Source organism: Trichoderma virens (genome assembly GCF_000170995.1).
Source record: "Trichoderma virens Gv29-8 chromosome Unknown TRIVIscaffold_3, whole genome shotgun sequence".
NCBI lineage: Eukaryota > Fungi > Ascomycota > Sordariomycetes > Hypocreales > Hypocreaceae > Trichoderma > Trichoderma virens.
In genome coordinates this window covers 585,910-600,876 of record NW_014013746.1, presented here as the reverse complement: position 1 = coordinate 600,876, position 14,967 = coordinate 585,910, and the positions used below count along the sequence as shown (strand labels likewise).

Below are 14,967 nucleotides of genomic sequence, written 5' to 3'. Positions count from 1 at the left end.
TTTGTTAAATAAAGATAAGAGCGGGTAGCCAATTTTAGGGCGTTGGTTGTAATGTATTCAATTATTGATTTGTACAAAGGTTTGGTAACGTCAGACCTTGAGTTAGCTAAATTATTTTCGAAAAGGCCTTCTTCAAACGTTGTTAACCTCTGTTTCAGTGGAAGATTTCTTCTGCTCCTGGGTGTTACCCGCTGATCCCCCTTCACCACTCTCTGGACCTCTCCATTTTCTCATCAGCTCAGAATTTCTCAGCTTCTGTATTTCATCTCCAACAATATCAACGAACTCAAAGGGACGTTTCCCTAAGCAGTACATGCCGGTTGCCACTACACCTGACGCCAGGACTATAACGCATATAGCCGTAAGTATCCAGGACATAAGAGTGCTGAAAAGCCCTGCGAGGGATCCGAAGACAACGTTGATCAAAATCGAGAGCGGTGCAAGTGCCTGGATGACCACGGCGCGGATAGGATACGTGTAGGATGGCGATGAAGAATGCGGCCGTAATGGGACGCTGGCTCTGATGGTCGAGGTGTCGTTCCCCCACATCTTCAGAGACAAAAGTACATCGTCTCCGTGTCCTTGCTTATTAAACAATATATCGAACTTTTGCACATCTCCTGCTTCCTCTGCAGACCGTTGGATTGTGAGCGGAACACTCGCATACTCTCGGTGAATCTGCCAGAAGAGCAAAATTGCATCTGCCTGTGGGAACCATGGCAAGTTCGCGCCATCCGTATCACCCGCTCGCGCAATCACTTCTACGTCCTCCGTGCGTCCGTTGTCCTCAGCCAGTGTATGGCGGAATACGTGTAGAGGCTGTTCCAGTCCCGAGATTGCAAGGGTGAGGTTGGAGATATCGAGCTCATAGTCAAGCGCAAAACCTATTCGGGAACCATCGGTTACCTTTACGGAAGTCCTATAGAGATGATAAAGTTAGCTTTTTGGTTTTTATTCATTTAGCTTTTTGGCTTTTATTCATTTTGTTCGCATACCCTTGCCTGTATACTCGACACAGTGTCTTGCCGCTGAGGAGGACCTTGGTTGCATAATCGGCGCCATTATCATTGTCTCGTTCACCGGAAGGGAAGGGAAGAAGCGCCCACAGCAGGGCGAGAAGCAGCCAAGCCCCGAAGATCGCCAAGAACAGGCGCCAGATACTACGGGCCAATTTCCACGGGCCTATCATCATGTATGAAAGGGGTATGCCGTCCGCTTGGCGGTGACTTCAATGGGGATTTGTTGCAGATACGAGGCCTTGAGACACGTGCTAGGAGGCTTAGTAACCTGTGTAATCTGATAGGTAAAATGTACTAATAAGCCGCGATGCTGAGATGTAGTAGCTGCGGTGCTGTCATGGGTATTTATAATAGAGTACAAGACGCTCCCTTTGTACTGAAAAAGAAAGAAGAGGAAAATTTTAGAGAGTCGTATGATCATTCAATGGCCCTCTTGAAATCCCTAGATACAGATGCTATTAAAAAAAGAGGGCACCGCCGCTATAATATTTTTGCATCCTGTAACGCCGCCCATAATTTATATGTACGCAAATATCTGCCTATAAACCCATTCCTCCTCCAGCCCAGGCGGGAAACGCATCCTCGGGGTTGACGGCATTGCCTTGTGCTTGCCTCTGGTCTTGACGCTCCCCTTCAACGTTCTGCGCATGCTGCTGTTGCATCCTTTGCCTCCACCACAAGAGCAAAACAAGCGCCGCTGTGATGCCTATGATGAGAGCGCTCTCAATAACCCCATCAAGAGGGTCTTCGCCATCATCTCCGATAGTACCATCGTATATGTCGTCATCATAGTAATCGTCTTCATACAAGAGTTCATCGTCCTCCAAGAAGTTGGCTATCCACTCTGACAGCGACCAGTCCTTCTGTTTCTCTGTACAAGTTGTCAGCAAACATGTTCAATTTTCTCTCCTCAGTCCTGGTTCTAAACTTACTCGGCTCATCTTGGATGGAGTGGATTGACCCATTGATCAATTTGTTCCAAGCACTTCGTACCCGAAGCTTTAGCAATCCAAGGGTAACGGGGAGATACGCTTCGTCATTAACCGCCAACGCATGGTCGTAGAATCTCTTGGCAAGATGGAAATCCTGTGTCAACCCGATGCCGTTTTCATGCATCCAACCCAAGTTGAAAAGCGCCTGAGCGCTTTGCGAATAGTCAGAAGCGCCCGTATAGCACTGAACTGCTTTGCCGATATCCCGCTCCGCACCGATGCCATAGAAGTAGTAGTCACCCATCTTTACAAGGGCGTCGACGTTTGATTGCCTAGATGCTCGCGTCCAGTAAATCAAGGCTAGTGCAGGATTATCGAGCAGCCCGGACCTGTCCTTTCGTTTGCGCAGCAGTTCAGATAGTGGGAGTTTGGATCGAATCGTGTCGAGGACATAGGCAACATTGGTTTGCGCCTTCTCGTATCCTTGCTCAGCCGCCAGGAGATATTGAAGAAACGCCAAGTCGTAGTCTCCAGCCTCATACGCATCGTTTGCATCCGCCCAAGATGAGACAAGAGGCTCTGCCTTTTCGGCCACGCTCTTGTAGTAGCTCAGCGCCATGCTACAAAGCTTTTCGCGACCAAGACCGTGGAAAACCAATTCTGCGAGATAATAGTTGGCCTCGATGTTGCCATAACGAGCGGCCAGCTCAAAGTAGTTGTTGGCGATGCGAACATCCTCAGTGCCGCCTTGGTCGAGGTATAACTGTCCCATTTGAACCTGCGCTGGGGCATAGTCGTGATCAGCGGATACTCTGAACAGCTCCACGGCTTTGACAACATTCTCCTTGACACCGTAGCCGTGCAGATACATGAGCCCCAGGCCATATCGAGACAGGGCATCAGCCTGTGAGTCGCCGCGATCAAACCACTGCTTTGCTCTATCAAAATTCTGAGTTACTCCATCTCCTCTCAGATACATCCGGCCGAGGTAGCCGGCGGCCTTACCGGCCAGTTTCTCGATGCCAGACTTGGCATTGTCTACAATGCGTCCATTCTTCCAGTACCTTGACGCAACCAATAAGAAATACTTTCTGGCCAACTCGTAGTCGTGGTCCAGCCCTCGCTGCCCCTCGTAATAGATGCGTCCCAGGTTGAATGAAGCCTTTGAATCACCCTTTTGAGACATGAGATCCAGATATTCAATAACATCGCCAATGGCAGCGTTGGCATCAGAGTTGGGACTAGGTTTAAAGGCATTCATGCCGGCGCTTGAAGCACTTGCGCCTTCTCCATACAACCCGCCATCGTCGTCCGCAATGCGCCATGACTGAGATACCCATGACATGCCACCGGGAGGACCAGAACGATACCACTCGATGGCCTTGTCCGCCACGCGCTTGTAGTATTTGACGGCAGTCTCGCAACTCTTTGTTGCTCCAATACCCGCTAGATGGCGAAAGCCAGTAGCCATCTCAGCTCTGGTGTCTCCTCGAACAGCGGCGAAGGTGTAGTAGAGGAGCGCTTTGCCTTGGTCTCGAGGGACAACATCGCCAATGCCTGTTGAGTAGTACAACCCCAGCATGTACTGCGCCGTAGTATTTCCATGGCTCGATGCCAGCTGTCGATAGTACTTGAAGGCAGCTCCAAGATCTCTGGGGTGGCTAAAGTTGCCGAAAAAGTTGAACTCGGCAAGGATATACAACGCATCGGAGTTGTTCTGGTTGGCAGCCTGCTCAAGGAATTCCACCGCATTCAACAGGGGACCGCTGAGTGGCGTCGACTTCGAATGCGATGGCGCAGTGACAGGTCCGGTTGGGATGGTCCTGAGAAGCAGGCGCAGGGCTGAGCTGAATATTCCGGATGACTGTCGACCTCGCCGGGGTGGTCGTGGGATCTTTCGGAGCTCGGCAAGCGCTGCGTCGACAAAATCGTGTCCTTTGGCTATGTCAGCGTCTTCCATAGCAGCTCTTGCACCGACAAGTGGCGGCGTACCAGGTTGCGAAAAAGCAGCACTTTCATGCCCTCCTGCAACGTCTACAAAGGATTCAACCGCATGTTTATCACCACCGGTGTGCGCCGTGGAGTCGCTGTGGCTGCCGAGAGGTTGCTGATCGGGGGAGCTGATGACGGCTGAGGCCTGCGCAAGCACTGAGACACCCGCGTGAGCTCTAATCCAAGCAATGCACAATCTGGCGGAGCGACTTACGGAGTAGCCAGGCTATCCAGCCTCTCATTCTGGGCAATTGCTATGTGCCTATGTTCGGAATAGAAGCCCGCGGCATGGCTATCGTGTAGAGAAGAGTAAGCAGTGCTTGTGAGTCGCAAGATGTTGCATCAGATCCAATTCGGTATCGTACAAGCTGTCCACTACTCGGGCAGTGATAGGTAAGCTTCCGCTCCCCATTCCGCGCCATGGTGTGCGATGACTAAGCACCCCTGCTTGTCAGGAACTGACTGGCGTCATCGCAGCTACCGGCACGTGTAGCAACGGCGAGAAAAAGGCAAACAGGACACGTTGAAGACCTTGTAAAAAGTTACCTCCTGCATGGATGCTGGATATGGTCGCATTATGCACGACCTGCTGTCCAAGAAAAATACAATCTTTCTACACTACGCTTCGCCACGGCCTTGCATGATTGACCAAGAAACAGCTGCACAATTGAAAGTCAATGGGGAGCTGCGGGACGGAACAAGATGCCCGGCGTGGGGCCGATTCGGCAAGGGTCTCCCCCAACACCCCAAGCGCTGGCTGAGATCCAGTGGCGGTGCCAGGCGTCTTGTCCGCTGAAGACACACGACAGCACACTGTACAGCACGGCACGGCACTGCTAGCGAGTCTCCCTGCCTGAAGCTTACAGCGCTAACGCCGCCACTTTTCAGCCGTCACGCGTGAAAAGTCAGGGCTGCAGCGCGTTAATGGCTGCCCTAGCCCGCGTCGGAAGACGCGCTTCCTGGCAGCTTTTATCAGCCCAGCCATCCAGCAATTCCTGTCTGGTCAAACATCTTGCACGGGTCAGCTCGGTTGAGTCTCCTGGATTTCATCTCCTTCCCTCCGCCGCTCCCAGAATATCTGCTCTTGTGCAACTTTCTTTAGCAATTGGATATTAACCACCAATTCATTTATCGTGGCTAGACTTGTCAGTTCACAGGCTGTTACTGCATATTCCCTCTTTCGACGACTCAGCCGCCCATCTCCACTTCTCCACAGCCATCAATTCCGCACAATGTCGAATCTCAAGAGAAAAGCGGCCTCGACAGGCAATGAGAACGAGGCGAAGAAAACAAGGGCCAATGGTAGCATTGCTTCCTTCTTCGGGGCTGTCCCAAAGCTTGCCGGTGCCGCTGCTGCTTCTTCCTCTCCAGCCGCCAAGTTTGACAAGGCAAAATGGGTTGAAGGCTTGACTGCCGAACAGAAGGAGCTGCTCAAGCTCGAGATTGAAACTCTCCACGACAGCTGGCTTGCATTACTCAAGGATGATGTGACCACCAAGGAATTCCTTGAATTGAAGAAGTTCCTAAACCGCGAGACAGCCGCTGGCAAGAAATGGTTCCCGCCAAAGGAGGACGTGTACTCTTGGTAGGTCCCCCAAAACCCTCTTCACATGTCTGTCATGTAGCCTAACAAGCTCAGGTCTCGTCACACACCATTCAACGAGGTCAAGGTCGTCATCGTTGGCCAAGATCCTTACCATAACGTGAACCAGGCCCACGGCATGGCCTTTTCCGTCCGACCGCCCACGCCGGCGCCGCCGTCACTCAGAAATATGTATATTGCTTTGAAGAAGGATTACCCCAGCTTCGTTGAGCCAGCGAATAGGGGTGGCTTGCTGATACCATGGGCCGATCGAGGCGTGCTGATGCTCAATACATGTCTTACTGTTCGTGCGCACGAGGCCAATTCACATGCCAATCGTGGCTGGGAGCGTTTCACACAAAAAGTTATCGATCTCATTGCTCAGAAGCGGACACGAGGTGTCGTATTTATGGCATGGGGAACACCAGCTAGCAAGCGTGTACAGAAGGTGGACAAACAACGCCATCTTGTGCTCCTCAGCGTCCATCCTAGCCCGCTCAGCGCGTCCAGGGGATTCTTCGATTGCGGTCACTTCAAGTCGGCAAACGCATGGCTCATTACTCGATACGGCGACGACGGTGAGATCGACTGGGCTTTGAGGCCTGATAATACGACCAAGAAAACCATCAAAGAGGCACCAAAGAAAGATACCAAAGAGGATAACGAGGAAAAGAAGACGAAAGACTCAGAAGAGGAGGAAGAACCAAAGGTAGATTCGTCAGAGAAGCAAAAGGGTAATGCAAAGACCAATGGCGATTCCAAGGCCAAGAAGCCAGAATTCGACGATGACGAGGAGGATGTTGATTCCGATGAGGAAGCTGCATTGGAAGAGGCCCTTAAACTTGCAGAAGAGAAGACCAAGAACTAAACAGCTTACCAGCTTTACTAGAGCTATTGGGTGGGAATTCTACGAATCGGGGGAGAGCGATACGTTCATGACAATGTCTGTGTATTTACGAACTATAATGGCAACTCGGGTGGCACTACAACAGGTAGCGTCGGTGGCGCGGGCTTTGGGACTTCAGATTGAATTACTTGTATAGGAAACGAATATGATTTGAGACAGAAACATTACGAGGCTATCAAGCGGATTTATTGAATCGAAATTTTGTCTCAGGTGCTATTCTTGACGATCTTGTGGCACTTGAGACCTAGGACGTCAGCTAGGATCGCAGACATTCATCTGAAATCCATGCCTCAGCCTTTCTACTTATTAGGCACTATATTCTGCTCTACCGATAAATACCGTTGCACACATTGCCATACAGGCAAGGATTGAGCTGCCGAGTACTTTGTAGTCATCTACGATTTGATTTCGCCTGCGGGACGCGGATTACTCCGTACACCATGCAGACCGCAGCTCTATACGTCGTGTCGGTATGAAGCTAGACTATAGTACTCGGTAAGTAGATTTGAGATAACCTACCTAGAGATGTCAGGCACGGCAGAAGGTTTATCTGATGTCAATTTCGTATTTGGATTATGAAGGACGCGGTTAGCCATCGCTCCAAATTGGCCACAGCATCTACCACCTATTCAGCACTCAAGGTATCTTTCAATAGCTTCCCGTAAACCCGAGAGAATGGATAGCCACTCCCGTTATTAATTCCCTTCTGGGCCTTGGCTACCAGGTACCCAGGAGGCAATAAAGCAGGGGGCTGAAGTAGCGTGAGGTAACCAGCTGAACATTTATCACGCTCCGTACCTGAACAAGAGGTTTGACATGTAATAGCTGTGCGTGTCACAGAGCTAAGCTTCTCGGTAACAACCGCCTTGCCCAAGTGCTAATTACCTTACTCTTGCTTTGTAATAATAGCCGTCGAATTATAGGGGCTCCCTTCTTTTGGGGGCATCATTGTCTTGTCAACACTGGTGTTGCTATCATCTACCGTGCTCAATCTCCAACGTTGGGATACTACATAACACTTGTACGCGTATGGCTATACTAACCAAAATCGTACACAACCGACGAAGTTGCACGTTAATAAACATCAAACGGCGTTTCTTGATAGGACGGGTAACTCACAGCTTTGCACCAAGTAAGAAGCTGGATGCTGACAGCCCTAATGGTAGGCTGAGGATTTGTTTCAAAAGATGTTAGCGCAAGCAATCAAACAATATCGCCAATGGCCCAAGCTTGCCCAATCCCTGCCTCGTATGATTTCATGTTGACGGAGCCAGTCGCCCGCGTACTTACATGTACTCCGCATGGAGAAAGCTGCTCGTACCTTATGTACCTAGTATCGTAATAAGATCAGATACCCGACTCAGGCGACGTAATATTGGGGCGAAAGCGCACAGGTCTGAGACAAGACAAGATAAGCCGCCGTTGGACAAAGTTGGTGTGCATGTGGCGCTGGCATTGCATCCCAGCAGCAGTAGTACTTGCATCTGCATGTGCCCAATCCAGCCTCACGAGGATAGTAGACTACCTAGTAGTACTGTACTTGCAACTACCTACCTAAACACCCATGTACGCACACAAGTGATGAATGTGATGGGCTCTTGGACGGAGCTCCAGCTGTGACGCCCAATGGTTTGGCTTAATTTAAATTTCAGGGTTAGCCCGTCTGCTGGCTCCCGGGGCAGCCATGTCTGGCGCCGAAAAGGTATTGGTACTCGACGTTTTTGACAGTGGTGGCCCTCCGCTGCCAAGGTACAAGCACCGTCTCTGTTCGCTACCGCGCGAAGGCCATTGAGCGGCCAAGGCAACCCCCACCATTGTCTCGGCGAAGGCTGTAGCCACTGCCGCCTCCAGGCACAAGTACCAGTACTTTTGCGATGCAGCTCCACCAAGCGTTCATCTACGTATCGGACCTTGAAGCAACAGGCTGGAGCATCGCTGTCATGGAATCAATACGTGTCAATACTTTGTATACAGATGGTGTCGACAAAATGGAACCTTGTACCATCCTATACGATACAACGCACCACATCCAATCGCCCAAGCCTTGGCCCCCGGCGCCGAACATGCCAGCAAGACAGAAACAGAGCCCAATTGGGCCCTGACATCAAGGTACATGCATGGAGGGAGGGAGCACCAACAGCGATGCAAAATCACCCAAATCAACCACTATCACTGCAATTGGCCTGCGGGCAGTACTGCTACCTTAGTAGCCTCGATGCCGCCGTGCCCAAGCAAAGTACCGCTCCGCGCTGTTTCCGCCGGGCGAGTACCTGCCCCCCAGCTGGTTGGCGCACTCGCGCGCTCCCACAATTTAGCATCTAATCTTAGTCGCATAAAGACCCGTAGACTGGCCCCTGGCCCGGTCTTGTCGCGCCCCTGAAGGCAGACGAGCAAAAAGATTCCCACCACCTTCGTCGCCATCTCCAGCAAGCGAAATCATCCTCTTCCTCTGCGTGCGGGACGGCGTCCCTTCTTGAGGATCGTGAGCCTGTGTGAGCGCGCTGGCTGCTTCCCCTCGTTGAGCTTCATCAACAAGTGCCCCTCCTTTTTCGTTTCGTTTCGTTCACCTGTGCTGTATCGCCTCTATTTCTTATTCAACCCACCCCGTGCCGTGGCCGCCAGCTGCGCACTTATACGAAATTCGCAGCGCGAATTGATTGCCTTCTTCTTCTCTGCATTGTCGAGCCTGGTGGTGTGATTGGCATCTCGGCACGTTCAGTCGCTACGGCTGGGTCCCTCGCCCAAGTCTCGGCATTGCCTTTTTTTACTTCTTTGTCTGCAAGCTATAATCCACCGCTTCTTGACAGGCTGGAACCTAGCAGCAGCAACTTCCTACCCGCATATTTCTTTCTTTGAATGATTTATGCCAATCGTTGCATCGACAGTCCCTTCTCCGGTCGTTGATACAATTGCTCAAAATGCCTGGCATCTTCTCCCGTCGCAAGAAGGACGCCAAGTCCAAGAAGAACGGACTTGACGACGCAGATTTGCTTCCGCTGAAGAAGAAATGGGACGATGCTTGGACCCGCAAGACGGTTGAGCCTGAGGAGGTTCGAGAGCTTCTGCACGGCTGCTGTGAAGAGCTCAAGTCTCGGGGTATGACATCCCTCAATGATAGCCATGAGGCAGCTTGCTGCGACTCTGGAGATTCATCGCACAATTGCCTTTGACTAACAATTGCGTTCCAGGACTCGACCATCCCTTCTTCCTGCTTCCTTTCCGACCGACATCGAATCCCAGTGCCGTCCGCACGTTCATCCGAAACTTTTTCAGCCAAGACCCTCCGATTAGCGGGGAGATGCTGCTCCAGGAGCTGCGCATGACAGAGCCCATGGTACGTGCCTCTGTATACATGGTAAAGTGGAATGCTCACACAAAAATGTAGGTCATCTCGGGCGTGGTAAAATGGTGCTGGAGTCGTCTTCACGGAGGCCTCATTGGCTGGGATGCGTATGAATTGTTCAAGGTTGGAGAACGAGGTATGTGATGGGGACTTATAATAAGCGTTTTACGGTTATATTCGGGCGCTGACTTTTTGGTGCTACCCAAGACTCCAACATGGCCCGCGATTCGTTCAAGACGTTCATCCCTCTCAGCGTGGAAAATGCTGCGCGCCAACAGATAATCTTCGATTTCTTTAGCCTGATAGCGGCAGTGGCTGCCCATGGCAAGAACAACGGCTTTGGTGGGCGCAAGCTGTCTCGTATGGCCTCGTGGTGGGCCTTTGATCACAACGACACTGGCAACGGTTTCGACGGCAGTTATGGGGCGTGGCTCAGGTACGACGACGAGTTGCCAACTCTGAATACAGAATCTCGATGGAACTTTATGCTAATTTTTCTGCGCCTGCAGTGCTGCCGATGCCACCAGTCATCTCTTTTTCGCTTATCTGAGGTCGCTTTCCCCTGAGCAAAACCCCACAGGAATCACCATGCTGCCCAGGTCCCTTCAGAAGCTGCTTCAGGAAACCGAGTATCCACCACAGAGGCCGGAATTGCTTCTGGTCAAGACCAAAAAAGTGGTCATGATTGTTGACACAGTTTCCCCAACCCCGTTTGCCTTGTTGCGCAGAGCGAACCACTTTCAATATCGTGACTCTGATAGCGAGCTCCAGGAATTTTCCAGCTACGAAGACCCAGTGCAGGCACTAACAGACGAATGCCAGCGAGTTCTCAAGGCAATTTCATCAGCTAATCAGTCGCAAGCGTCGAGCGCAAAGGTTTCTACGAGCTTACGAGATGCCTCTTGGTCTCGTTTCGAAGATATTGGATTCGCCAGCTCCCTGGAGGAGGAAGACGACGATGAAGGAAGCGTTGTGCCAAAGAGAACGCAACAGCTCAAACAGTTCCAGGGGCTCCGCAACAGCCCGCTATCTGGCGGTAACGGGCTGGCACGCCCAACTACGCCTTCGTGGGCGGACTTCTTGTCAGCCGGTTTTGTCGACGACAACCAGTCAAGGCCCAACTACCTTTTGCCTCCCGATAAAATTCTCCCGCCACTGTCGCCGGATGGCCGTCAACTTAGTTCGCAATCTCATCAACCAAGGCTCGAGAGCGAAAGGGACGTTGAGCCGGGAGAGCTCGCCAGCATTAGGGTTATCGACCTGGATGACGCTTTCTGGTGGGTGTGGATGACCAGTCTTGCGCCAGAAGAGACCCCTGAACGCAAGTCTGCTTTTGGCAGATGCGCTGTTGTTGAGACTTCGATCCGTGGTTGCCGCTGGCTTGTTGTGGAGGAGATGATTGCGGGGGCGGCCCCGGATGCTCAAGAAGGGGCCTACATTGCCGAAAAGAAGGGATTGTTCTCGTGGACGAAACGGTCCAAAACCGTCTCTCGACGCAAGAAGTCTCTCGACAAGAATGACAAGACTGCAACGGCCAACGCCAACGACAGCAAGGCCAGCATTGGCCCAGATGCTCATGCCAGAGTCCAGGCAAAGGCTGCCCAACTGAGGGCTCAGCAGGACCGAGAGGAGAACCGCCCACCGCCCGTTGTTCGCCGGGGCCGTACTGACGCCGAGTTGCTCGCTGAAAAGACTAATAGTGTTATGACCCTTCAGCCCAATATTCTGGGTGAGGCCTCCTCCGCTATGAAGTGGGTTAAGAAGTACGACAAGGGCACCATTAAGGATATGTACATGGCCAACGAGAGCGCTGGTCGAGGAACAACTGTTTCCGAACCCATCGAAAACCATGAAACCTCCGGTGACAGCCTTCCCTCGCCTGCAGTGCCTCCAAAGGACAGTCTTTTGACACCGGCCGCTTCGCCCTTACCCCATGGACACTCTGCTTTGTCATTGGTCCCTGAGAATGTCTTGGAAGAGGCGCGCTCTCGCTCTCCTCTTCCAGAAAAGGCTGAAACTCCTGTGCCTGCTGCTCCTGAGCAAGCAAAGGCGGAGCCCAGCCTGCCAACACCGCCCAAAGAAGAGCCCGCTGTTCGGGTTACGTCGCCTACCTTTAATGGCAAACCCACATCTTTCGAAGCCCCACGGAGCCCCGAGCCCACAAAACAACAAAAGGGTGGCTTCCTGAAGCTGTTTGGCCGCAAGAAGCGCACCTCCAAGAACCTGGAAGCTGTTACGACTGATCTGAACAAGATGCTCGAGCAGAATGCTAAGAAGTCTATCGAGAAGCCGATGGCTAGTCCTGCTGTTGTCTCCCCGATTGAGCAAGAGCCAGACACGCCAGTGGATGGAGAGCCGATTTACGAGCCGATTTACGACCAGCCGGCCGACGATGACGCCGAACACGCTGATGCCCCTCATGAACCAGAACCTGATCACGATTTCTCGAGATTTGATCAAGGCCCCCTGGATGACGTACCAGCGTTTGTCCCTGAAGATGATGAGGATGAATTCGAAGATGCAGTGCCAGCACCGATTCCTCGTCCTGGCCGCCAGGAACCCCCCAAGTTCCCTTCAAAGCTGCCTGTGAAAGAAGGAATCGCTCCTACTCCTGTGAACGAAGGACTCGCTCCTGGCATCAGCCCCGGCATTCAGGACCGCTTCGCCCAGCTCCGCAAGAATGCGGCTGAGCGAACCGCAAACCGCCCGGATGACTTCCCCAAGCCCACCAAGACAACTGAGGGTGAAGATGGAGAGGAGAGTACGTGCTATTAACCACCCCCTCCCACTTATACAAATGCGCATACAGTTTACTGACTTTTCTGCAGCAATCGAGTCTCGCGTCGCACGCATCAAGGCCCGAGTCGCCGAGCTCACAGGCAACATGGAGGGCACATCGGTGCCTCTCCGTAATAACTGAGCGAACAAGCCAAAACTAACTCACTTTGCCCGATTTCTTGTTATCAATACTTCTCTTTACTATTTCTGCCGCAATTTGATACCACTCGTCGTCATTTTCCCTTGAACGCAATCAGAGATACGATGCAATGTGCAGCGTTTCATTTTTAATACTAGTCCATTCTCTCTCTTTTTGTCTCTCTTCCTCTCTCTATCACATCTCTTTTTTTTCTTTCAGACTTACGTATGATACCACCTAAAAAATGGGAAATGAAGGCGGGGAACCTCAAAACAAGTAGACATGGGATTTCAGCCATTTTCATTACCACGCACGATTCAGTTATCTTCAAATACGAGAAAAGATTATGCTGAGAAGGTTAAATGCATTTGGAATTTGGAATCTCTCTTTGTCTTTCCCCTCCCCTTCTTCTTCTATCTACCACCGTTTTGATCCGGGCTAAAACTGTCTGTCATATTTCCCTATTTCTTTTCTCAATTCCTTTTCACCGAGTTTTCTTGATTCTGTCCTGTCCCAAATGAAAGAGCGTTGGAGGGTTCCATATGAAGATGGAAGATGATGAATATCGTTGATACATACTCCCTCGGGGTTTTGAAGCCTGATATATAGAACCTGAGAATGCAAGAAATATTACTCGTGCTTTTTTTATACTTTTGACTGAGTAGCGTGATTGGATTTTGAGTGTCGTTGCGATGTATATATATTAAGATGAGACCGCTGCCTTCCAGGTGCCATCAAGCTGACCATTTCGCCCTCATAATGCCTCAAAAGTTCTCCTTAGCCCTCAAGAACAATTCCCTCATCGTCAAGAACAATCCCATCGTCGTCAAGAACAATCCCATCATCGTCAAGAACATTCCCATCATCATCAAGAACATTCCCATCACCGTCAAAAAAATTTCCATCATCCTCAAAAATTCCCTTTCTGAGCTCAAAAAACGTCGATAGGTCGGTCTCCTGTCTCCTCAGCCTGTGCTCCAGACTGCTGTTATGGAGTTCGACTCTCTCAAGGGATGTCTTGTTGACATCGATTGCTACTTTATTGAGATCAACATCTTCCTTGATGACCTCGATGTCTTCCTCAACAGCTTCGAAGTTGTCCTTTAGTTCGTTGATCGCTGCATTGTTGAGCTCAATTGATCTCATGACTTCTTTCTTGTCGTTGACACGCTCAATGGCGAGTCGACGAACTTCTTTTTGGAGTCCCTCGACGATGACCAGTAGGTCCAACCTTCCTTTCTTTTCGGCGTAGAGCTCGGTTTGTAACTGGGCGATTTTTTCTCTCAGTGACCTGATTTGGATAGATTCAAGCCTTGCGCGGTTGGAATCATGAGTGCAAGTTTGTCGACTACACAGCGGTCGATTATCACTGCGCTGGGCCCGATGCTCCGTGTCACTACTGTCTTCTTCATACTCAAACTCGTCTTCGTCGTCGTCATCGTCGTCATCGTCGCCGTTGTCATCGTCTTCATTCTCATCGTGAACTTCAGGGGCGGCGGCGACAGGGGCGGCGCAAGACGTCTTCAGCTTCTTTTCTTGTACAGCCATGGACGTGGTAGCCTTTCGTTTTGTTCCCATATACGGGAATGGGATAAAATGATCCATCTTAGGCTTCTTTGATGTCTTTTTGGAGTCGAGATGTTCTGGGACTTGTTGTTGTGTTGAAGTATTGAAGTGTCTTTGTATTCGACAGACAGAAGCCGTCCTTGAAGTATGATTGCTTGAAGCCTGGCTTGAAGCTTCGAGAGAAGTTAAGGAAGAAGAAGAGAGGTGCATCACTATTTAAATGAAGAGTTAGAGAGCCAGTAGCACGTGATGAATTGGACTGCTGGCAGTGCTAGGCAATGGTAATTACTGGTTGGAGTTCATATCAAAGCGTAGGTGGTAGGTAGTATACCAGTGCCTTTGTTCGCACAGGTAAAGTTGAACTCAGGTTCCTACTTGGTCTGTATTCACCAAACAACAGGAGCTTCAAAGCTGAACTTCTCGGTTTAGTGATCAAAGCAGGTATCCGCATTCACAGCTACCTTATTATCAAAACGATACATTCACAGAAGCAATCACGGGAGGGTGAATGATCCAGTTATGTGAGAGATGCTTCAAGTTATAGTCTACTTGTGTCCACCGTGTGCTGCAGGCTTCCGCCTCAGCAGCTGCGCACGAGTATAAAAGCCTGCCTCTGTTTGAAAGTTCATTTTCTCTATTCCTTTATTCTCTCATCCTCCAATTTTATATTACTGGGAGGTGCTTCACCCATCAAGACTCATCATGGATA

At 50.8% G+C, this 14,967-nt stretch overlaps 5 protein-coding genes across 5 annotated transcripts; 2 read left to right on the top strand and 3 right to left on the bottom strand.

The window, feature by feature from the left end:
- Positions 1–132: 132 nt before the first annotated feature.
- On the bottom strand, positions 133–1,189 carry TRIVIDRAFT_198230 (uncharacterized protein; the record flags this gene model as incomplete). The annotated part of the gene is made up of 2 exons (XM_014103980.1): positions 133–919; positions 996–1,189. 2 exons carry the CDS (start codon positions 1,187–1,189, stop codon positions 133–135), a joined length of 981 nt encoding a protein of 326 aa, XP_013959455.1.
- Positions 1,190–1,558: 369 nt separating this feature from the next.
- On the bottom strand, positions 1,559–3,911 carry TRIVIDRAFT_31684 (ubiquitin-protein ligase; the record flags this gene model as incomplete). The annotated part of the gene is made up of 2 exons (XM_014103979.1): positions 1,559–1,890; positions 1,952–3,911. The coding sequence occupies 2 exons, from the start codon at positions 3,909–3,911 to the stop codon at positions 1,559–1,561; spliced, it is 2,292 nt and encodes a 763-aa protein (XP_013959454.1).
- Positions 3,912–5,175: 1,264 nt separating this feature from the next.
- TRIVIDRAFT_117778 (uncharacterized protein) lies at positions 5,176–6,387 on the top strand (the record flags this gene model as incomplete). Its single annotated transcript, XM_014103978.1, has 3 exons — positions 5,176–5,528; positions 5,583–6,234; positions 6,289–6,387. Coding segments are annotated over 3 exons (1,104 nt in total), but the record flags the coding sequence as incomplete, so codon positions are not given.
- Positions 6,388–9,350: 2,963 nt separating this feature from the next.
- On the top strand, positions 9,351–12,680 carry TRIVIDRAFT_112903 (uncharacterized protein; the record flags this gene model as incomplete). Its single annotated transcript, XM_014103977.1, has 6 exons — positions 9,351–9,528; positions 9,621–9,766; positions 9,818–9,911; positions 9,983–10,211; positions 10,285–12,536; positions 12,604–12,680. Coding segments are annotated over 6 exons (2,976 nt in total), but the record flags the coding sequence as incomplete, so codon positions are not given.
- Positions 12,681–13,469: 789 nt separating this feature from the next.
- Positions 13,470–14,297, bottom strand: TRIVIDRAFT_61941 (uncharacterized protein; the record flags this gene model as incomplete). Its single annotated transcript, XM_014103976.1, has 1 exon — positions 13,470–14,297. One exon carries the CDS (start codon positions 14,295–14,297, stop codon positions 13,470–13,472), a length of 828 nt encoding a protein of 275 aa, XP_013959451.1.
- Positions 14,298–14,967: the final 670 nt, after the last annotated feature.